Source organism: Callithrix jacchus, chromosome 13, assembly GCF_049354715.1.
Source record: "Callithrix jacchus isolate 240 chromosome 13, calJac240_pri, whole genome shotgun sequence".
NCBI lineage: Eukaryota > Metazoa > Chordata > Mammalia > Primates > Cebidae > Callithrix > Callithrix jacchus.
This window is the reverse complement of record NC_133514.1, coordinates 22,462,622-22,487,161: the sequence shown is the minus strand read 5'-3', so window position 1 is coordinate 22,487,161 and position 24,540 is coordinate 22,462,622. Positions and strand designations below refer to the sequence as shown.

The window sequence follows — 24,540 nt, the reverse complement described above, 5'->3', positions numbered from 1 at the left end:
CTTCAAGGGAATTTTTATAAAGAGAAATAAGCATCAGCAGGTGGGAAAGGTGGCTCATAGACCTTTTATAGCCACTAGATATAATTGACAAAACAGAAAATCTGCCCAAAAGGAACTTTAATATTCAAACAAAGTTTAAACTCAGGAAATGCCTTGCTTCTTCAAACTCACTATTGCACCTTAGGAGGATATGAAAGCAAAGCCAGGGGAGACACTCTAGAAGATTACAAAGCCTGCTGTCAATTTCTCAGCATTTTTCCAATATAAGTTTGTTAGAAAATAACATAGTCACAAAGAGAGCAACCATCTAATGGCATAATCTGTGCCATCACTCTTACACCTAAATTTCCCCTCCCTCCATGTCCTCCTATGACTCAACCTAAACTGTGCCTATCAAATAACTTCTTGGAAAGTAGAAATTTCTGAAAACCTACATTCCAAAAAGCATGTATGTTTCCACATACAGAGAGAAGCAGTACCATTGGCCTTTAACCAGTAATCTCCTAGAGGCCAAACAAAGAAGCTATAGCTGCTTCTATTTAAATTTTCTACTTCTCTTGTCCACAGACCAAACAGGCATAAGAAAACCGAGCTACTCCATTTCTATAATTCATTTTTTCTTAGCAAAGGTCTGAGAACAGAAGGCCAGAGAAACAGGGAGCAGCTGCTGCCTGATCTTATGAATGCCCTTGGCTCATTCCCCATCCTCCTCTTTATTGTTTCAAGCTCCTTTTCTCAATAACCTCTAAGCCCCAGCTCATGGGAAGAAATAACAAGGAAAAGCAGCCTTCTCTGTGTCAACACCCGCTGTGGTTGAAGCATCTAGATCACTTCTCTGAGGTGATGCAATTAGAAAATAAAATAGGTGAGCCTTACATCCCACTTTAATTTGTTAATCTGCTTTATTATGAATTCCGATTAATGGCATAGAGCTATGTGGAACTCCTTACATGTAGTCCTACAGTGATCCTTTAGATACTCCAACAGATGTATAAAATAATGGTTGGTGATAAATTAGTCATTCAATACTCAGACTCCAAGACCCAAAAAAGCTAAATATTAGAGCCAAAGAGCTCAGTTTCTGCAACACGCAATGCTGACTTTGAGACATACAAACAGAATAGTGTTTAAGAAATTTGGACGACCTGAGTTTAAATCTCAGCTCTGCGCTTACTTACTCACTGTGGGATCTTGAGTAGGTTCCTTAACCTCTCCTGACTTCAGAATGGAGATAATGACAGTACTGGCCTCATGGGTTGTCATGGGGACTAAGGGAGACAACCCAAGTAAGAACTCAATAAATATTAGCTGTGATTGTAACAATGCCTCATGCCTGGAAAATATCAATTAAATAAATGTTTTCTAAAAGTTAGGACTTGGCTGGGCGTGGTGACTCAAGCCTGTAATCCTAGCACTTTGGGAGGCCAAGAGAGGTGGATCAATTGAGCTGAGGAGTTCGAGACCAGCCTAGGCAACATGGTAAAACCCCGTCTCTACTAAAAATACAAAGATTTAGTTGGGCATGGTGGCATGTACCTGTGGTGCCAGCTACTTGGGAGGCTAACACAGGAGAATTGCTTGAGCCTGAGAGGCAGAGGTTGCAGTAAGCTGAGATCACACCACTGCTCTCAACCTAGGCAACAGTGTGAGATCTTGTCTCACAAAGAAAAAAATCATGACTTAAAACAAAACTTAAAAGAAAATGCTGCTTTCTCAGAACACCCCCATGAAAATACTATGTAAGAAAAGAATACCAGCCCAGGTCAAAATGTTAATTTTCCCAGTTATCCTAAATCCCTATCTCCAATAAAAATCTTTTAAAAAATCCTTCAACATGTATAAATTATTCTGATTCATCTCAGGGATTTATACTCAGAGAAAAGGAAATTTCAAACCAGATGACTGTTTGCTGCAAAGTAAGCCCCAAGGAATGAGTGGCCTACCATGGCCACAGCCTGGCTCTCACAGGGAGGAAGGGGAGAAGAGCTGGCGGATCCCTCACACCACGGGTGTCACCAAGGGAGAAAATTCTCTGACACCTCTATGCCCTGAAGTGTCAACAAAGTCCCTGCCCACTAGGCACCAACTGGGCCCAAGTTTGTTGACCTTCTGGGCGCAGTGAAAAACCTTTCTTTTGGTAGGCCAAACAAGTATTGGAGGGACATATGCTATTTTTACATAAATAAGATAGCACAAGCAAAGATTCATTATTAACGTTATGAGTTACACCTTATTTTCAAATGAGGCATGGACATTTGGTAATTTGGATTTAAGAATACTTTGTTAATTATATGCTGCAAATTATCCTTTTTCTCCATTGTAAATTACAACAATCACTACAACTAACACTACTTAATTTGGAGCTTGTGAAAAACATCCTTGAAAGATGGTCAATGTAATTCAGAAACATTCTTTCAAAAAATAATGCCACCACTTAAATTCTTTCCAGAGCTCTGAGTCTGCATATAATTTCACAAACAACACAAGCTGTCGAGATATGGACACTCCGAACAAACGCTCCGGAGAATTTCACATGGATCCTGTACTCTCCTAAATTAAAGCCAGGCTGGTTTAACTGTAAAAGAACTAGGAAGAACTGAGAGGCAATATTCAAAGTGAAAACACCTCCACCCTTAGCAAAAGGAAGCCAAGGACCTCTGTGCTTGGCCCAGACAATCCCGGAAGAACCCCTAAACAGTGAAAACCCTCACACAACAGCAGTAATTCAAGGTCAGAATAGACCCAGCCTTCTATAAGCCTGATTCACATACTAAACTCCAAAGACTTTAGTCACCAAATTATTTTTTAGTCTGACTCAACTTCAATCATGTCTGAATTCATTTCCAAAAATTGGAAAAGATCACTATCCTTAACTCACCTTTGAATACAACCCAAACCCAAAGAACCCAAAGATATGCTCTTTCCATAATGGCCAAATGACATTACCCCAGGTAAACCTCGAACAAACCAGTCTTGAAGCCAAGGCACATACACATTTTAATATTCACATGGTTTTGCCTCAGCATCTCTTAACGAAGACTGCAATTAACCCATCACCACATAGGTGTCTTAGTTTATGAATAATGCATGACAAACCACTCCTGAATTTCTGTAAAAAAAAATATCACTCCAAAAGTAGTAGTTGCCATGGACATGTTTTTTTTTTTTTCAATGTAATGCCAGGCTAAATTCCATTCAAATAATTTTCCAATAAGGTTGGCAAACACAAATATGTAAATATCAAGGTTTTAGAAAGAGAGTAGAGCCATTGATAGAAAGCACCTCTAAATTTTTCTTTTTCAATGAGCTGCTTTCATCTTATTTTATTTTTTATTTCCAAATTCCCTAGGTTTACTAGTCTATAAGAATTTCCAAGGTTACCCAATTTTTAAAAATTGCTAGCATCTAATTAAAAGCAGTATTGAATTGCTTAACTATAATGTACATAATAAGGTATATATTATGCTTTGTCACAAATGAAATGAACAGTGTCAACAAAATATTTTTTAAAACCAAACACACATTCAGATTGGCAAATCAAGCTTCTCATGCTCCCATTTAAAAACAACAACAACAAACAACTCTCCACCATGGAATTTGCCTTTAATAAGGTTATTTTAGCTTGGTAGCTTTAATCACTCTCTCACATTCAATGGCCAGGATAAGAGTGCTGATCCATTCACAGAACTCACAAACAGATATTCGGAATGTGAAATTAAGAGTACCTCACCGAATAGGTAATGCATAACGTGTCTAGGCATGGAAACATCAAATTGTAGGGCTAGAAGGCTCTGAGAGCATCTACCTAATCCCCTCACCCTACAAGGAAACTGTAGCAACAGAGGTTAAATAAAACCCAAGACAGTAGTAAAAACTCACCTAGTCAGTGACAAAGCCTCCCAGCTAGGTGTCCTACCTACTGATCCAAATCTCTTCCTTGATACCACTCTACTCCTTTTGGTGCAAAAAGCTTTTATTAATGAAATATCTAACAAGACAAATCACTTGTGTGGATGGATATAAAAAAGTTGTGGACGGACATCCAGCCAGCCACTAAAACCTGGTTGAAAAGGTGCTGATTTATTTTGCATTTGCTTTACTAGTGAAGGTGACGTCGACCATGTTGCACTTTTAACCGCTGAAGAGGAATTTCACGACTTTTTAAAGAAAGTCTCTCGGTTTGCAAACACTCTCAGAAAAGAAAGGGTAATAAAGTATTTCTTGGAAAAGGATAGAAAGTGAATTTCCATCCCTTCAGCCGGGAGCATCCTTTCCCTCACATCTCACAAAAAGCCAGTCGACTCCTCCCTTTCAAGGTCCAGCGTAACTGCCAGCTCCTCTCAGAGAACTTCCAAGCCCCGAGGCCAGAAGCTTTCTCTGAGATTCTCCATGGTAGCCTATGCATAAGTGTCTCCTATGCAAGCTCTCAAGCACGCTCCTTGAAAGCAGAAATCCTATCCTACTCACCTGGCTACCGGGCTTTGAAAAATCCTTTGCACATACTCAATTACAACCAATGCATTGAAGCATTCCTTGCCAGAATCCCACTTAGGGTAATTTTCCAAATCTCCCTCTTGCCTACACCAACACCCGGACCCACTCAAGGGTTATTCTGAAGCGGAAATCCTGGATCCCACTGTTGGGAGAAGCAGTGTCTAGAAAATGAAATCGTGGTGCCCATTCCATCCTCTGCCTAGTGATGTTTATCATCCTTTGACATCGAGAGGAATGGCAAAACGAAACATTTATTATTTTAGGTCACAGACAACATTCTAAACTTGCGTCCTCTAATCGGTGTTAATGTGTTAAAAAAAAAAAAATTCATTTGCCAGAACGGAGAGCTAAAATTCATTTGCCAGAACGGAGAGCTGAAAACCGCGGATAAAGTTAAATGCATGTAAAACAGAATGACTGAAACATCTGTAAAAGCTCCTGGGAATATTGCACCGAATAATCTTCCCTTGTCTGCTCGCTCAGTGCAAGTTTGTTTAGTTTTGGTTTTCGTTTTTTTTTTCTTTTTTTTCTTTCTGACAGAAACGTGATAGTCCCTAAATACAAGCTGACTTGGTAGAGGAAGATCGGCATGTAAGGTCCTCTTTCATGTTGCCCTCTTTTGATAGCTTTTCTCTCAAGTCTGAGGTTTTCAAAGCAGAGAAATAAACTAAAACCCTTAGACCTTAACACCACGAAGTTGACCCGACTGGGCTCCTAATAAACAGAAAGCAAGCGCGGAAAGGAAAATCGTACCCAGCACAAACCCAGGTGGCCCCTGGATCCTGGGAGACACAGCGGCGACAAAGCAACACAAACCCCACACCGGACAGCGGCGCCGCGTACGCCCCCCGCGCCCGCGCCCGGCCCCGGAGCTCACCGCGGCGCTCCTTCCTTCCATCTTCCATCGCCCGCCCGGCCCCGCGCCGAAATCGCCGCCGGGCGCTCCGGGGCCGCAGCCTCAGGGCGCGAGTGCCGGCGGCCGGCTCCGCGTGCTCTTTGTTGGGCTCCCTGGACGGCCGAGCGGCGGCGGCCCGCGCGCACCCTGGCGGAGGCTGGCGAGGCTGCGAGCTCCTGGCGGCCGCCCGCCAGGTCCCCAGTAACGTCAAAGCGAAGGCGGCGCGGGCGGGGACGGCGGTGGCGGGCCCGGGGGGGCGGAGGGCGGAGGGCAAAGAGGCGGGGCCGGCGCCCAACGGAGGGGGAGGGGCGGGGCCTCCGGAACAGGGGCGGGGCCTCCGGGGCAGGCTGGAGGCGCCCCCTACCCTTGCAGTGCAGCCCTCCGGCGGCCGGGATCCTCCGCTGCCTCCCGCAGCCGCTCGTCGGCTCAGGGCCCGGCCTTCAGCCCGCGAGCGGAAACCTGCCTGTTGCTTTGTCTTCTTCCCTCACAGTTTTCCCACCCTGAGAAAAGTGAGAGGCGCTTTCTCCAGTGTTTCCTCTCAGGAAGGGCCGTGTGACTGGAGCCGCGAGTTGGGCGCCGTCTCGCCGGGGTCCGGGAGGCGAGCGGGCATCGGAACACTCACCCAGGCGTCCCTCGGCGTCCCCGCCCCCTCTAACTGGGCTTCCCCGGCTCCAAGCCGCGGTCGTAGCCTTTAGTTCCGGGGCCCATCTAGCCCTGAAAAGTCCATTTCCCTGAGGCGGGTCCTCCATGCGCCCCGCAGCTTGACCTCGGGACTGTCCCCACTGACTCTGCGTGCGCGGGGAGAGGTCACTTAAAACTGCGTTTTCGATCGTTAGCGCCCGGGATCCGCACCTGTTTTCCTCCGTCCTTTGATCTGTGCCTCAGAGACAAGAGCTGGAACGGCGCCGTTCCCTGGTGGAGGGACGGGGAGACCTCAAATCCGCCCTCTTTCCCCGCTGGGAGGTCCGTTAAGTAGATCCAAGCACCTGCAGGTGGAACCTGTGCGGCCGGCTGCGTGTGTTTCGGCCTTGTTGTTCCAAAGAGCAGTCTAATTCAAGTGACCAGTAGAAGACGCCCAGATAACCAGAAGTGACTGACTTGACCATGCTTAGAGATGGGAGTGGAATCAGGTTTCCTGGTGGTCCCACGATCCCGCCCACCATGTTAGCATGGACTGCCCAGTGAGCATAGCTGCCTTCTGTCCACTGAGATGCACCAGGGCCACATGAGTCACCTACTTTGCCTTGGTTGCCCCATCTGCATCTATCAAAGGCAGCCTTGGACACCCACCAGAGGAACCAGCATGAGGGAGTGCATGCATTTGTACACATTCACTCCAACTTCAGAAGAATGTCCGCAGCTCATGCTGCCCCTGCCAGAGAAGCAGTGTGAGCAGATGTGTAGGTTTGGAAGCACCCCAGTCACTTGGGCATTGATATGATTTGGCTGTGTCCCCACCCAAATCTCATCTTGAATTGTAACTCCTACAATTACCAGGCATGTGGGAGGAACCCTGTGGGAGGTGATTAAATTATGGGGGCAGGTCTTTCTTGTGCTGTTCTCGTGATAGCGAATGAGTCTCATGAGATCTGAAGATTTTAAAAACGTGAGAGCTTGCTGCAGGTGCTCTCTCTTTGCCTGCTACCATCCACTTAAGATGTGACTTGCTCATCCTTGCTTTACACCATGACTGTGAGGCCAATAAACCTCTTTCATTTGTAAATTGCCCAGTGGCGGGTATGTCTTCAGCAGCAGTGTGAAAATGGACTAATACAGGCATATTTCTCATTTGTGATCTCCCTTCATCCTCGCCTACATATCTTACAGAGACAGTCTGGTGTGCCTATTCCCAGTCAACTCCTACCTTCTTTGAACCTTGGATTCTGGTGGTTTTGTTGCCAAGAATCAGAAGGAAGACCAAGTACAAAATGTAGTTGCTACCCTGGGGCTTGACCATTGGCCTACTGGCCTTTACTGGGGAAATTAACCAACTCATAAACAAAAAAATCACTAATCATATAGGAGACAGAGTGGACATAGTTTTACATAATTTTTCTAGTTAAAGGACTTGGGCATAGGCATCTATAATTTGAGCCTCTATTTCCTCATAAAATTGGATTAATAATGCCTTACAGAAGTGTTATTAGCATGATAAATCATGGAAAGCTCCTGGCCTGTAGTTCAATAAAGGAGCATTTCAAAAGTTAAGCCACAGAAATGTGTTTCCCATTTTCACTGCAAAGGGAATTTTTAACTGTTTTTATCCCTGAAGCCAAAATATTTTAAGATGGTACTTATAAAGCTAATCACATGTCTTAAATAATTATTCATTCATCCAGTTATAAATAACCAAACATAAAATGGTTGGAGATTCTGATCAACATAAATTTGCCAGTGTTACCACTTCTAAGTCAATAAAGCCTAAAGCAAATCAAATAAACACTGACATTTCATTTTGCTGGCATGTATTTTGTGTGTAAATATTTTGTTAGGCTTTTGGTAATGTTAAAAATAAAGCATAAATCTCCAGTTCTGCTACCATAGCCCCCAGTGCCCACCTTGGTAAAAAGATAAAGGAGGCACCTAGACCACCTAGGCATGGGCTAATCTGTATTTACCCAGTAATATATTCCTCCCCTAACATATGTGGTGTGGAAAGAGAGATGGTATAGTAAGCAAGACATTAAATACTGGAGGTCAAAAGAAGAAATGAAAAGGAAGATGAAATTCCATCATGTATTATTCATGCATACAGTTAATCCTTCCTATTTCTGAAGGTCACTGAAAAGTCCAGATTATGGAATATTCATTTTTCAGTACAACATGAATGTTTATTTAGAATGACAAAAAGAAATTTCAAATACAAATTTCTAAGAGTTGACAAATTACACAAACATCTCCAAATCCAGAAAAATCACACAGTAGTTTTATCTACTGCCTACACAATATTTTTTATTAATAAACTTTCACAAATACCTCAGTAATACTTGTCTTCATCTGTTTTCTGCTGCTATAACAAAATACCACAGACCAGGTAATTAATAAGGAAAAGAAATGTATCTGTCACAGTTCTGGAGGCTGAAAGTTCAAGAGCACAGCAACAGCACAAGGTGAGGGTGGTTCCATGGTGGAAAGCATCACGTAGCAAGCAAGCACAAGACACAGGAAGCAAAAGGGGTCCAAACTTACCCTTTTGTCAAAAGCCCATTCTCCAGATAACTAACGCACTCTCTCAATAACAGCATTCATGAGAGCAGAGCCCTTATGAATCAATCACCTCTTAAATGCCCCACCTCTTACTGTTGTTACAATGGCAATTACATTTCAACATGAATGTTGGCAGGGACATTCAAGCCATAGCAGTACTTTTTTCTCTAGTGTTTTGGCTAGAGAAAAACTAGTGAGCTCTAGTTACAGCTCACTGCAGCCTCTACCTCCCACCTCAGCCACCCAAGTAGCTGGGACTAGAAGCACACACTACCATGCCCAGCTAACTTTTCATTTATTTATTGTAGATATGGGGTCTCCCAATATGGCTAGGCTAATGTCCAACTCCTGAGCTCAAACAATCCTTCTGCCTCAGCCTCCCAAAGTGCTGCGATTACAAGTGTGAGTCGCCATGCCCAGCTTAGCTACATACTTTTGATCACCTCATTGGAAAGATTTTTTTAAGCAGCTTTATCAAGATCTAATTTACATACCGCACAACTCATCCATTTAAATCGTACAACTCAACGTGTTTTAGCGTATTCACAGAGTTGTGCAGCCATCATCACCGTCAATTCTGGAAATTTTTCATCATCCGCAAAAGAAACTCTATCCCAACTTGCAGTCATTCCTCTTTTCTCTCCAGCCCCCTCAGTCCCTGGCAAACACGAATATACTTTCTGTTTCTATATATTTGCCTATTCTGGACATTTCATATAAATTGAATCATAAAATATGTGGTTTTTGTGACTGGCTTCTTACACTTATCATAATGTTTTCAATGCTCATCCACATTGTAGCATATATCAGAACTTCATTTTTTATTGCTATATGATATTCCATTGTGTGGATAGGCCTCATTTTATTGATCCATTTATGAGTTGATAGGCATTTCAGTTGTTTCCACTTTTTGGCTGTTAGGAATAATATTTCTACAAAAATGTATGTACAAGTTTTCGTGGAGATGTTTTGTTTCCATTTCTCTTTTCAGTTCTACATAGAGTAGAATTTTTGGGTTATATCATAACTATGCTTACTTCCAAAATGTTTTCCACAGTGGCTGCACCACCATGCATTCCTACCAGCAATGGATGAAGGTTCTAATTTCTCCACATCCTCACCAACACTGATTATTGTGTGTTTGGTTACAGCCATCTTAGTGGGTGTGAAGTGGTAGATCGATTTTGTAACATTTTCTATGAGTTGAATCGATATCCCAGTCTTTTCTCTAATGTGGTTGAACACAATTTTTTATTATTAACATTTTAGAAAAGTCCCAGCCTCATATTTATTACTGATAATAACATTTACACTTTTAGTACGTTTTCAAGTTTTGGAAGACCTCTCAAGTTTCTTTCATGTATAACTGTAGGATTTCAAGGCATTTCAAGTTTTTTTCATGCAGTGATTAATATTAAATGCTCTTTTTTATAAATAAGGCATAAGGGAGCTTTCTAAGATGATGCAAGTGTTCTATTTGGGTGATACTACGTTTGTCAAAACTCATAGAATTTTACACTTACAAGCTGTGCATTGCTCGTATATAAATTTTACCTCAATAATTGAAAAAGCATAAAATTTTGAATCAAGAGAAATGTTCCAATAGTCAATTCATTGTTTTAGACAGAAAGCTTAAGAGAAGTCTATGAACTGTCCTTTGAACTGCTGTGATATGTAGATGTGTGTATGTGTGTGTGTGTGTCTGTGTGTGTGCAAGCATGCGTGCACGCATAAATCTGAAGTTGAGAACATCTTGTAAAACGTAGAGACAGGGAGCTACTTGGAATTTGTTTGGGGATTAAAGATAGAGGTGTTGATCTAAAACCAGAGAAGATACTTTTTCTTGAATCTAGTGTGTCTGAACATCTAAAACTTGACTACCCAAGTCTATCCTTAATGAGAGTCAGAAGATAAGTTTCTTTTTCACAGTGAAAGCCCGGGTAATTTACTTAGATCAGGAAATAAATGGACAGCCCCCCCCAAAAAAAAAAAACAGAGATGGAAGGAATCATGAAAACAGGTGAGTTTTCAAGTTAATGCTTTAAACTTAAAGCATTCAAGGCTTGAAGTTAATGCTTTAAACTCCTCAACTCATTTTGTTAATCTCTATTATGAGTTTTGCCATTTCACAGATGTGAGTCATTTCACGTCAAAAAAGAAAAAAAAATTAAGTATTTTTCCATTGTGAGGTATGACTTAATTCTCTTTATTATCAATTCTTAAACATTTCAAAAGTCTTAAAATATGCATTTAAAGAAAAGGGTTTTTATTTTGAATACATAAACAACTCTAACCTCTACAGTATTTTCAATAAGGAAGCTGCCTACAACTGCTTCAGTGTACAAATAGGCTGCATTATAACATATAACAACTGCATACAAACCACTGATATATTAGAATAGAGAACATGAGTACCAGTCTTATTTATTTGTTGTTGTATTCCTAGCTTCCAGAACAGTGCCTGGTCTATAGTAGAGGCTCAACAAATAATTGTTGAATTAAAATTTGCCACTATTCAAGGCAGAAATAGTCAAAATGCACAAAATTATGATGTACTTGAATTTCAAAAGCTCAAGATGAAGCTGAGAGAATATATCTGATACAAAATTCACCCTGGCATTTGCCTTATGGGACTCTATTGAATGCTGAGTGTAGACTCGGTGGGTAAGAGGCATGGGAGACAAGAAGGAAAGAGCAGAAAGGGGGCTCATGTGCTTAGGGGATGGAAGACAATGGAGAAAAGAGGAAAACAGAGGAGGGAGTGGATACTGACTGCCTTGTAGTAAGTGCACAAGAAATGTTAAACCAGAGGGTAGTCTGAGGCATAGGGTAGACTCAGCTCACCTCCTCCCCAAGACCCAATAACTTAGGTTAAGTCTCTATAATAAAGGTTCAGTTTATTTTTTATTATCCTTCTTATGGGTAGTTATTCTTTCATTCATTCATGTATCAAATATTTATTGAACATCTACCATGTGCTAGGTATAGTTTACTGATTCTAGTGGAACACAAAGCATCCCTTCCCTCACAGAGCTTGGGAAGACAGAAAATTATCAAGATAAGTAAATATATGTGATGTTATATGGTGCTGAGTGTTTTGGAGAAAAACAAAACAAAGAAAGGGACAAGGTGTAAGGAGTATAGTGTCAGGAGAGTAGATGGTTACAAAGGATATTCAGAGAAGGCTTCACTAAGAGGTGAAATTTGAGTAAAGACCTAAAGCAGATAAGGGGGAAAGCCATGCAAATATGTAACTATAAGTGCAACGGCCCTGAGGTCTCGCCTGGTAGGTTTTGAGCACAGCAAGGGATCAGTGTGCTTGGGGTTGAGTGAGCCAGGTGAAAGGTAGTCAGAAATGTCATAAGTGGGATCTGATAGGTTGTTGTAAGGACCCTTAACTGCCCTTGGTAGATTTTGAGCAGACGGCTAATATGATCTGACTTACGTTTTGCCAGAATCACCCTGTATTAAGTGTTGGAAGCAAGGAGGTGAAGTAGGAGGCTACTACAACATTACAAGCAGGAGATGATGGTGGCTTGGGCCAGGGTGGCAACAAAGAAGTTGGTAAGAAACTTTGAGATTCTAGTCATGTTCTGAAGATTGAGCTAACAGAATTTAATGATGGCTGAATGTACGTTATAAGAGAGAGTCAAAGATGACTCAAGGATTTGGGACTGAAAAATGGAGTTGCATTAACTAACTGAGGAAGTTAATTAATGTGGAAGGAACAAGATTTAGGATGGGAGAACAGGCTCTAATTTTTGGACATGTTAAATTAGAGGTACCTTTTCGACATTCAGCAGAGGAGTGCCAGGCAAGCCACTGGATGTACAAAACCAGAATTCAGGGGATAGGTAGGAATGGGAGCTGTACATTTGAAAGTTAGAGTAGAGGTGATATTTGCATCCATGAAACTGAATGAGATCACCAAAGGAGTGGATGGTAAAGAGAAAAGGGGATCGCGTAATACACTCCAGTGCTAGGAAATTAGGGAGATGGGTAAGAACAAGCAGAGGAATCTGAAATGAGCAGTCAGTGAGGTAGGAGGAAAACAAAAAAATGTTCCTTAATGGAATATTTTCAGATCTTTTTACATGAAACCTTTTCCTTTCTACAGTTTTCAATCAGTAGTGTCTGAAATCTGCTCTCTCCCTACCTCCTACAATCATCACTTCTCTTTTTATCAAAACTGTTCTATTATTTTCAAGAAAAATGAAAGGCATAGTTCTATATGCCTGTAATTCTAGCAATCTCAGTTTGTCTCAAGCTATGTTTTATGCCCAACCCAGTGTTACTAATACTTCTGGGATTTTTTTTTTTTGGCACAAATAATTACTTCTGAGATTAAAAAGACAGATTTGGTTAATACACAGGTTTCCAAGCCGATAAAAATTAATTTATATATTTTTTGTTACCAAAAAAAAAAAGACCAACCATAGCTTCTTGGAATTGTAAAGAGAAAATCTAATGAAGTCCATGTAAGTATCATAACCAGGATTTTGAATAAGTTCCATTCCTGGCTGACCAAAACTGTCTGCTGTGAGCCTTTTATTCACTGGGAGAAACTTCCCCCTGGCATTATGTGAAAACTTGGCAGGCCCAGTTGTTCAGCTCACTTGTAGGTCCTCTAAGTATAGTGTCAATTCAATAATTAAACTATCCAGTCCTCAGTCCAAATTGACTTAACATTAAATCTGCTCCTCTGCTTCATCTGGAAGAGTGCAGTGCAAAAGGGAGGGTGGGTGAAATATTAATCTATTTGTGTTACTATACAAGAATACCCAAGACTAGGTACTTTATAAAGAAAAGAGGTTTAATTGGCTGATGGTTCCGCAAGCTGTACAAGCATGGCACCAACATCTGCTGAGCTTCTGGTGAGTCTCGGGAAGCTTATAATCATGGCAGAAGGTGAAGTGGGAGAGGCATGTCACATTGAGAGAGGAGAAGTAGGAGAAAGAGAAGGGGGAGGTGCCACGCTTTTTTAAACAACCAGATCTCATGTGAACTCAGAGCAAAAACTCACTTATCACCAAAAGGATTATTGCTAAGCCATTCATGAAGGATCAGCCCCCATGATTAAATCACCTCCCACCAGCCCCTACCTCTGACATTGGGAATCATATTTCAACATGAGATTTGGAGGGGACAGATATCCAAATCATGTTAAATAAGTTCCTCTATTCCTGTTCCTCAGTCCTATGTACCCACTGAAACATCTCTTCTTGCTGAGCCTTTCCATCTCTCACCCACCCTACTGGGTGGACCCCAAGAAGATAAACTTCATGCCAACTCTATTGCACATGGCCCACATCTGGTCCACAAGAAACACTCACATATGCCCCTTGCCTCAGCAACTCTGCGAGTGCGGGCTGATCCCAACCACATAGCAAGGGCTTCCCTAGTCCTTCTCCCAAAGCGGTTGGTCAATCCTCTCTCATTAGATTTCATGGGAAGAAGCAGTCTCCACTGGCTTTCTGGAGCATGAGCAAGGTCACCATCTTCCGTTTTTCAGCTACCAGGAACCACTTCGGATTTCTCCAACAGGTCTCTTTGAACTCCTTTTACTAGGCTTGGGGCTAGAGAGTAGCACCCAGCTCTCTTCCAATGGAGAGTAGAGCCAGCCAACAGCTCTCATCACCATCTCCTCGTGTTCTCTTCTTGTTTGCACTCATTTTAATAGCTTTGATCTGACTGGCAAAGGATCCAAAATTATGAAACAAGGTCTCAGGACCATTTATTAAGAATCTGTACATGGAGTAGATGTTGTCCCAAATTCACTTGGACATGCTTTGCTGTCTTTACATTGGCACCTCAGTAGCACCCAAGACAGAAGGGGTCCCACTCTACCATCTTCTCGTACTTCTTAGCTTGAAAGAGTTATAGCATTTTGTTTACTCACTATAGATATATGTGCACATAGGATATCAAGTTAGTCACCTCCATTATAGAGTCTTATTTTTGAAAGCAATGATTCTGAAAGATCAAAGAGGTGTCCTTTGTGGATAGATATTGCTGAAAATAATCCTACCTCCATACCTAGTTCAGTCATCTATAAGCACATTGTGAATATTGAGGCACTTTGTATTTCCTATTCCTCACAACTGTGCTGTTCAATTTCATAGGTAGTAGACTAGGCAGCCATTTAAATGTAAATGGATTAAAAGAAAATTAAATTTAAAATTTCATTTCTCAGTCTCACGAGCCATATTTCAAGTGTTCAGTAGCCATAGGTGGTTAGTGGTGGCTTTATTTATTTATTTATCCAGGCTGCAGTGCAGTGGTGCAATCACAGCTCACTTTATTTATTCATTCACCCAGGCTGCAGTGCAGTGGTGCAGTCATAGCTCACTCTAGCCTCGACTTCCTGTGGACTCAAGCAATCCTCCTGCCTCAGCCTCCTGAGTAGCTGGAGACTATAGGTATGTATTACCACACCCCACTAAATTTGTTTTTTAAATTTTTTTTGTAGAGAAAGGATCTCATTATGTTGCCCAGGCTGGTCTGGAACTCCTGGCCTCATGTGATCCTTCAATCTCAGCCTCCAAAAGTGTTAGGATTCCAGGTGTGAGCCACCAAGAATAGCCACTATATTTAGACTGTGCAGATCTAGAAAGTTTCCATGAACACAGGGAATTCTATTGACAGCACTGTCTCATACAGTCTTTGGCACATAGGTTGCACTGGATAGGTGACAAATGAAAGTTTGGCCCCAAGGTATCACATGATTGCACTGACTTATTTTTCTGTGAATGTAAAGCTTTTTAGTACAGCCATTAAAATCAAAAACCAAACCTTTTCCTAGGTACATAGCTGCAGCTCCTTTTCTGTTTCATGCTTGAGAACTTATCTGCATCCTCCTACTCTGTCAGAAAATGCTTTACTATCAAAATATTTCCTGTAAACATTTGAGAAGAAAGTCCCTATTTCCATCAGTGTGCAAATAAATCACTTTTTCAGAATGATTCCAAGACTTAAATGTTTTCAAAATCAATATTTCGTTTGAAGGGGCATTCCACACAAAACATTTCTTTGCTGAACTAAGCATTTTATACATAATCTTCTTTTTCCCAGGATAGAAATGACCTGTGGAAATTACCTATGCTTGCTTGTTTTTAGATTCTTAAAGTACCCTGGAATGTCTCCAAGAGGACAGAAGAGCTTAGGGACATGACAGTTCTGCAGGGAGTAACGAAGGGAGATAATGACAATCCCACGGGCCTCTGGAATATTGAATCCAAGTCAGAAGACAGAAAGGGTCCCACTCACTCATTGTCTAACTGTGTAGGATAATCAAAATGTATTTGGTCTTTGTCCAGGTTCCTGATACCCTTGGAATTTCTTGAGTCCTCTGTTTGCTAATCATAAAGAAGCCACTTATGATCACATCTGAGCTTACATTAATGAGGTGACTTAGGAAGAAGCCCCTAGACAGCACGAGGATGGGGCTGTTTATTAGAAAAACTACATGATTACAAGGGTGTAACTTTCAGCCCCACAACCGATGTCCAGGAAGGGGAGAGGGGATCTGATTAAGCTCTATAAAAAGTCGTAAACTGGGAGACTTATGGGTTTAGGAATTGATGAATTCATTGAGGTGCTGGGAGGGTGGTGTGCCCAGAAAGGGTATGAAAACCCTGAACCATCCCCAATCCCCTGTTCTATGCATTCCTTTCATTTGGCTCTTCCCAAATTGTAGCCTTTATAATAAACCAGTATAAGTAAAGTGTCTGTTAGGCTGAGTTTGTGAGCCATTCTAGTAAATTATCAATCCTGAGAAAGGAGTCACAGTGAGAGGATGGTTGTAGGAGAACAGAAAATTCCAAGAAGCAGTCTCATAACTAGCAAAAAGGAGCTGTTGAAAGAGCTGCATATGTTAGGGGCCAATAAGACCCTGAAAACCAGGATGAGGCCAAGCTACCAGACTCAACATGGTGCTGGATTTGACATAGGTTTCTACCTAGGACCTCATTATACACTCATTAACACCCTAAATCACACACCCACTAGTGCCATGACAGTTCCTGGAATACCAAGATTTGGTGTAAATATGAATGACACCACAGTTCTGAGAAACCTTTACTTTTTTCTAGAAATCTTCATAAATATTCCACCCCTTGGTTAAAGAAACTCATGAAGGTAGAAACCCCCAAACCACATCAGGCATGATTCATTACTTTGAGTACACATGCTCACACTCCCCTTTTTTGAGTATGTCTTTTCACTTTGCAACAAATCTCTAGACTTTGACTATTCCCTGACGTATCCTTGAATTCCTTGACAGTGTCCTTGAATTTCTTGATGGTGAATTCATGACTTGTCCAGGTGTAAAGAGCCTGAGCACTGCCCAGGGTTCAGGTCCTACCATCATTTGGGGTTACCTCTCCTATTGTTGGCATCTGAATTGGGGACAGTCTTGTGGGATTTTAACTTGTGGGTATGACACTAACTCCAGGTAGTGTCATAATTTTAGGACTCCCAGTTTGCATCTGCAGATAATTGGAGAATTTCTTGGTGTGGAAAAAGTCCACACAATTAGTGTCAGAAGTATAGTGTGAATAGAGAAATAGTTGACTTTTACCATGGTATATTAGTCTGTTCTCATGCTACTAATAAAGGCATACCCAAGACTGGGTAATTAATACAGGAAAGAGGTTTAATGAACTCACAGTTCCACATGGCTGGGGAGGCCTCACAATCATGGTGGAAGACAAATGAGAAGCAAAGTCACATCTTACATGGCAACAGGCAAGAAGGCCTGTGCAGGGGAACTACTCTATAAAACCATCAAATCTTGTGAGGCATATTCACTATTAGGAGAACAGCAAGGGAAAGACCTGGCCCCATGATTCAATTACCTCCTACCAGGTCCCTTCCACAATACATGGGAATTATGTGGGCTACAATTCAAGATGAGGTTTGTGTGGGGACACTCCCAAACGACATCCCATAGGAATGTCATATACTTAGGCTTTCGTTTCCTTTTCTCTGAATGGGAAGGATGGCCATCTTGACTGCCAAATTCTAACATTCTAGGATTTAAAGAGCTTTATTAAACGCAGTCTTTATATCTACTATTCTCACAGATTTTTTTGGTAAGCTTTCAGTGACAAAGGCAAATTACAGAAGCTGACTCTCTATGTTCTGAATTGTGACCACCAAAACTCAGAGACCACACCTTATTTATACATTTACTTTTAATTTCCAGCACTGGGTATATTGCCTATCATGTAGGAGGTGATTAATAAATATTCACCAAAAGAGACCAAATGTGGTGGCTCAGACCTATAATCCCAGCACTCTGGGAAGCTGAGGTGGGAATATGGCTTGAGACCAGGAGTTCAAGACTAGCCTAAGCAAAGATCACATAGCGAGATCACATCTCTATGAAAAAAATGTTTTTAAATTTAAAAAGTAAATAAGCAAGGTATGTGTGGTGGCATACACCTGTAGTCCCAGCTACTTGGGAGGCTGAGATGTGAGGATTGCTTGAATCCAGGAGTTTGAAGCTGCAGTGAGCCATGATCATACCACTGCACTCTAGCCTGGACAACAGGGCAAGCAAGAGTCTTAAGTAAGTAAGTAAGTAAGTAAGTAAGTAAATAAATAAATAAATAAATAAGAAAGGAAAATGTTTACTGAATAAATGAATGAGTGAATGAATTCTCTCCTCCTATTTTGGGCAAGAATAGTATGTTACGAATTCCTTTGATTTCAGTGGCTTTAAAGAGAGAAATGCTGTAAACATTGTCAACAAAGTTGGCAAGAGCACTTTGAATAGAATTCTCATCACACAATACATGCATTATGAACCTTTACATTGAAAAATCTCTGTATATTTAAATGTTTCTAAAAGGAAGGAAATCTGTCGGATCTCTCCCAATTTCTCTGTTAAAGACTCTCATTCTGTCAGAATAGGAATCTCCAAGGGGTGGAAAAAAAAACAGAAAAGACTCATTCTGGACATAACTGCTGAGTTACCTGCAAGAGGTAACAGATTCCTAGGGCTGAATTCTGACAGAGTGGAGCTTTTTGAGCCACTTCACTTGTAAGTTCTGTGAACCCAGCTGTTAATTTTTTTTAATTTGTATTAATCCTCAGTCAGAACCCCCAGAGAAAAATTTTCCCCTTCAAAATAAGCTTTATTGACATATAATTTCCATATTGTAAAACTCATCAATTTTGTGTACAATTTAATGAGCATTGGCAAATGTATGGAACTGCATAAGTTTCACCACAATTAGAATATTTCACCCATCCTCGCGCTCCCTGCAAAGTTCCACACCTCTATTCGAGCAATCCCATCCCTGCAGATGCTGGAATCATGGTAACTCCTGACAGATTTTTAGCTCTCTGTAGTTTTGTCTTTTTTATAATTCCATATTAATAGATTCCTATGGTATGAGCTCTTTTGTATCTTCCCTCTTTCATAGAGCATAATGCTTTTGAGACTCATCCATGTTTTCATATGAATCTTTAGTTCATTCCTCTTTATTGTTGGGCAGTGTTCCATTGTATGGATATATAATTTGTTTTTCCACTCACCAGTTGATGGACATTTGAGTAGTGTCCAGTTTTGACTATTGCAAATAAAATGCTATGAACATCTGTGCTTAATTTTGTGTGTGTGTACATGTTTGTTCTTGGATAAATATTCTGAAGTGATATTGCTGATAATGTCACTGAACATCTGTGATGAATTTTTTGTATGTACATGTTTGTTCTTGGATAAATACTCTGTAGTGGTATTTCTGGGACATATGGTTAATGCATGCTTAGCTTTACTTTTTAAAAAAGTCTGCCAGTTTTCCAAAGTGGCTATGCTATTAATACTGTTTTGCATTCCCATCTGCAATGTATGAGAGCTCCAGCATTCCATATTATGGCCAACATTTGATATTGTCAACTTCAAAAAAAAAAAAAAAACCCTTTAGCTTTTTGAGTATCTCATTGTAGTTTCTCTAGTATCTCTTAATGATAAATGATATTGAGCATCCATCCTTTCATGTACTTATTTTCAATTTGTGTGTCTTCTTTTGTAAAGGGTCTGTTTCAATCTTTTGACCCACTCCCTATCCCTTTTTTTTTTCAAATTGGAACTCTCTCTCTGTTGCCCAGGCTGGAGTGTGGTGGCATAATCATAGCTCACTGTAGCCTCAAATACCTGGGCTCAAGCAATCTTTCTGCCTTGGCTTCCCAAAGCACAGGTATTATAGATGTGAGCCATTGTGCCCAACTCCCATTTTTTATGATGCATTTTTTGTGCTATTACTGAATTGTAAGAATTATTTATATATTCTGGATACAATTTATGTATCAGATATGTATTTTGTAAATGTTTTCTCCCTGACTTTGGCTTGCCTTTTAATTTCTTGAGTGTCTTTGAAGAACAAACATTTTAAATTTAACTGAAGCCAGTCCACCAATTTTTTTTATGGATTGTGCTATGTTGTGTCCTGATATATCTTTGCCTAATGGCATGACACGAAGATTTTCTCTTATGTTTGCTTCTAGTAATGTTATAGTTTTAGCTCTTAGGTTTACATTTATGAGCCATTGTGTATTCACCTTTATACATAGTATGAGTTATGGGTGGAGGTTCCTTTCTTCCCAGATAGATATCCAGTTGTTCTAATTCCATTTTTGAAAAGATTATCCTTTTCCATTTACCTTATTGGAAATCAATTGACCATTATATATGTGAAACTATTTTTGAACTTTCTCTTCTATTTCATTGATCTATGTGTCTATACTTACATTAATGCAAAGTCTTCATTAATAGCTTTATAGTAATGTTGAGATCAAGTGGTTTAAATATTCCAAATTTGTTCTCCTATTTAAAATTGTTTGACTCTAGGTTCTTTGTATGTTCATATAAATTGAGAATCAATATATTAGTTTCATTAAAACTGGTCAGTATGTCAATTGGGATGGCACTGAATCCACAGGTCCTCTTGGAGAGAATTGAAAATCTCAGCAATTTGTCTTGTAAAATATGAACACTCTATATATCCATTTATTTAGATTTCTTTGATTTATTTAAGCAATGTTTTACAGTTTTCAGTGTATAGTACTTGCACATTGTATTTGTCCATTCTCATGCTGCTAATAAAGACATGCCCAAGACTGGGTAATTTATAAAAGAAAGAGGTTTAATTGAATCACAATTCAGCATGATCTGGGAGCCCTCAGGAAACTTACAATCATGACAGAAGGGGAAGCAAACATGTCCTTCTTCACATGGCAGCAGCAAGGAGAAGTGTCAAGCAAAAGTGAGAAAAGCTCATTATAAAACCATCAGATCTCATGAGAACTCACTATCACGAGAACAGCATGAGGCTAACCACCTCCATGACTAAATTACCTCCCACTGGGTTCCTCCCACTACACGTGGGGATTATGGGAACTAGAATTCAAGATGAGATTTGGGTGGGAACACAGCCAAACCGTATCACACATATTTTAAGTTTATACACAAGTATTTTAATACTTTTTGATACTACTATAAATGGTATTTTCTTAATTATAATTTCAAAATTTTCACTAATAAACACATTTTATTTTTTTATGCTGATCCTGCATTCTGTGACCTTGCTAAATTCACTTACTAATTCTACTAGTTTTAAAATCAAATCTTAATAATGATTTTCTACATAGCTTATCATGACATATGTGAATAAAGAGTTTATTGCCTTTAAAGAGCCTTTTTGCATTGGTCAGGAATTCTGACGTAATGAGGAACAGTAGTGATAAGAACAGACATTCTTTCTTAGTTTCTAATCTTAGGGAAAAAGCATTTAGTCTTTCCCTAATAAGGAAAATGTTAGCTTTGGGTACATGCCTTTTATTAAGTTGAAGAAGTTCCTGTCTATGCCTAGTTTGCAGAAAGTTACTTACCATGAATGGGTGTTGAATTTTGTCAAATCCTGTTTCTGCATCTTTTGAGATACTCATATGATCTTTCTTTTTTTAATGCTATAATTTTGGTGAATTATATTGATGAGTTTTCAAATGTTAAACCAAATTTACATCTTGAGATAAACCATATCTTATCATAATGTAATACTGTATTAGTCTGCCGATACAGTTTTGATGTTTGTTCCCACTCAAATCTCATGTTGAAATGTAATCCCCAGCATTAAAAGTGGGGCCTAGTGGGAGATGTTTGGATCATGGGGTGAATGATCCATGGCTTGGTGCTGTCTTTCTGATAGTGAGTTCTCATGAGATCTGGCTATTTAAAAGTGTGTGGCACCTTTGCCCACCACCCTTTCTCTCTTGCTCTTGCTTTCCCTATGTGACATGTCTGCTCCCACTTCACCTTCCAACATGATTGTAAGCTTCCTGAGGCCTCCCAAGAAGCCAAGCAGCTGCCAGCACCATGCTTCCTATACAGTGTATAGAACTGTGAGACAATTAAACTTCTTTTTAATTATCATTTATCCTCTCCATTTCCATATCAACTTAGTTTCTAACCTTCTATCACTCCATTTCTAGATTGTCCAAGGAATTCGATAGAGTCATTTTCACAGCCTTTGAGAGTGATACTAATTTTGCTTATGAAAAATATACCTGCATAAGTTGCTTTCTTTTTCATGTCCCTCTTCTTCAACTAATTTCTAAATATATAACTCCTTGCTATAGAAGATCATAGCAGAAACAGTCCTGTGTGTTTCCCAAACCATCTCAATTTCCTCCTAGGCACAAAGGAAGACTACATTTCCTAGTCTAATTGTATCTTTGTGGGGCTATGCTACCAGTTCTGGAAAATAGACGGTGTGCCAGAAGAACCATATACCACTTCATGCCTAGCACCTACTATCTGCAAGAGAGCCTCCATGTTTTCTTTTCTGTCTACTGTAGAATTGTCAGTGTCCAGCAAAACTAGAATATTCACCAACACATTCTGTGAAGAAAGCAAGAAATAAATTTCTATTGGGTTCAGGTACTAAAATTTAAGGGTTTCTATTAAAGTGGAACTATACTTACATTGACTAACACCTAGCCCAAACTACTCAATCAAGTATCAATAATAAGCCTATTATTTATTATACATTTTGAAAGCTGGAATTTTTTGTTCAAAGAAATGTGGATCAAATATCTTGAAAGCATTTATCGGTTTAATAACATTTGCTATACTACTTTGTGAAAATCACATAGGGAACAGAGTACTAATATAGTAAATGTAAAGTCCTCTTATAATCTTTTCTGCTAAGTTGACCTCTGCTTTTTGATACAACAAAGTGAAGAACAATCTGAAAAAGCATCAAACACATACACAGGTGAGGGTGTTCCCTTCCCTCCCAACAAATGGACTAAAAACCTCTCTAATAAGAAGATTTAGGATGAAAATCCATTAACAAGTATATTAGACTCATTATAGTGCCACTGGGTGCTACTCGGGAGGAAAATGGGTGACATTCTAATGATCAATTTGTTTCTTAAACCATATGTTAATTAAAATATGTTTCTTAAATATTTAATATGTTTCTTAAATATGTTAATTTAAAAATATTTCTTAAAATATGTTAATTAAATAGGGGCAGAAAAATAAATCCATGAGCAAAACACTCAAGATGCATAGAACTGAACTAAAACTGAACTAAAAGAGGCATTAGACATTATCTAACTCAATCTCTTTATTTTACAGATGAGAAAACACTTTTAAAGACTCTTTGTGAAACAGTTATTTGGATAGAAACATCATAATATTTTATTTAAAAAATTTCCTAACTAGACGCATCCCATGATCTCCTGTATTTTGGAGAAATGATTGCCTGCTTAGGGAAATTTTTTCTGCACACTGAAGGTGACTTGGGAATGGGGTGCTCAGGCCTCTGAATACCTGGAGAGAGAGGAGACCAACACAGGATGCTAATCTGAAGCCAATTGGCCCTACCTGGTCATTTTCCTCCAAACACTGTCCTCATTTGCCAAACAGTAAAAAATAATTTGCTTTTACTTTATATAAAAGACATAAAGTGTGTTAAGGAATTTTTATTTTTAAAAGTTCAACAATTCATCCACTTGCACTGCTCCGCCACACACACACACACACACACACACGGTAAGTAGATGCAGTTTATCTGCCTATTCTTCATGTTCATATGTAAAATATAATGTTTAGAAACAAATTAAAATTAAAAGCAGCTGGGTGTGGTGGCTCACTCCTGTAATCCCAGCACTTTGGGTGGCCAAGGTGGGAGGACTGCTTAAGCTCAGTAGTTCAAGACCAGCCTGGGTCTTGAACTTTTTTTTGTAGAGATGGATTCTCACTACCAGTTCAAGACCAGCCTGAACCTAGTGGGAGATGCTTGGATTATGGGGTGAATGGTCTGTGGCTTGGTGCTGTCTTTCTGACAGTGAGTTCTCATGAGATCTGATTATTTAAAAGTTAGTGGCACCTTTGCTCACCACACTTTCTCTCTTGCTCTTGCTTTCAGTATGTGACCCAGCCTGGGTCTTGAACTGGTAGTGAGACCCCATCTCTACAAAAAAATTAAACAAAATTAGCCAGGCACAGTGGCACATGCCTGTAGTCCTAGCTACTCAGAAGGCTGAGGTGGGAATATTCCTTGAGCCTGGGAGGCTGAGGCTGCAGTGAACTGAGATCATGCCACTGCACTCCAGCCTGGGTGACAGAGAAAACAAAAAACAAACCAAAAAACTCTGTCTCAAAAAACAACAACAAAAAATGAAAACCAAGTTGATTTATTTTATAATGTAAGCTATATTGATCTGGTATGAAAGTTTTTCAGGTAGGAAAATATTTCCAAAGAAAGTTATTAGTAATTTATAGCTGATGAACATTCAACATTAATATTATAGAAATTATATCTAATTTTTTTGTGAATATAGGTTGAATATGCCCATATTATTGTTAAGAAACTTCAGAAACTTAACATTAAGAGGGCTAGTTTAATGGCCAAAAATTTGTTATTTGAGTA

The 24,540-nt window shown here is 39.9% G+C and overlaps 1 protein-coding gene across 7 annotated transcripts in view; it reads right to left on the bottom strand.

Annotated features, from left to right (window-relative positions):
* PSD3 (pleckstrin and Sec7 domain containing 3) overlaps window positions 1-24,540 on the bottom strand; it is a 553,221-nt gene that overhangs the window by 476,969 nt on the left and 51,712 nt on the right. For 2 of the 7 annotated variants that reach the window (XM_035270118.3, XM_078347355.1), the window contains exon 1: window positions 6,012-6,046. The exons of 3 other annotated variants lie outside the window; for them this stretch is intronic. Coding sequence is in view for 1 of the 4 variants with exons in the window: in XM_008979208.5 (XP_008977456.1) it covers window positions 5,372-5,392 (21 nt within the window). In the remaining 3 variants the exon portion in view is untranslated. Of the gene's footprint in view, window positions 1-5,371; window positions 5,604-6,011; window positions 6,047-24,540 lie in introns of those variants that run through there. 2 more of the 7 variants (XM_008979208.5, XM_078347362.1) reach the window with 1 other exon arrangement.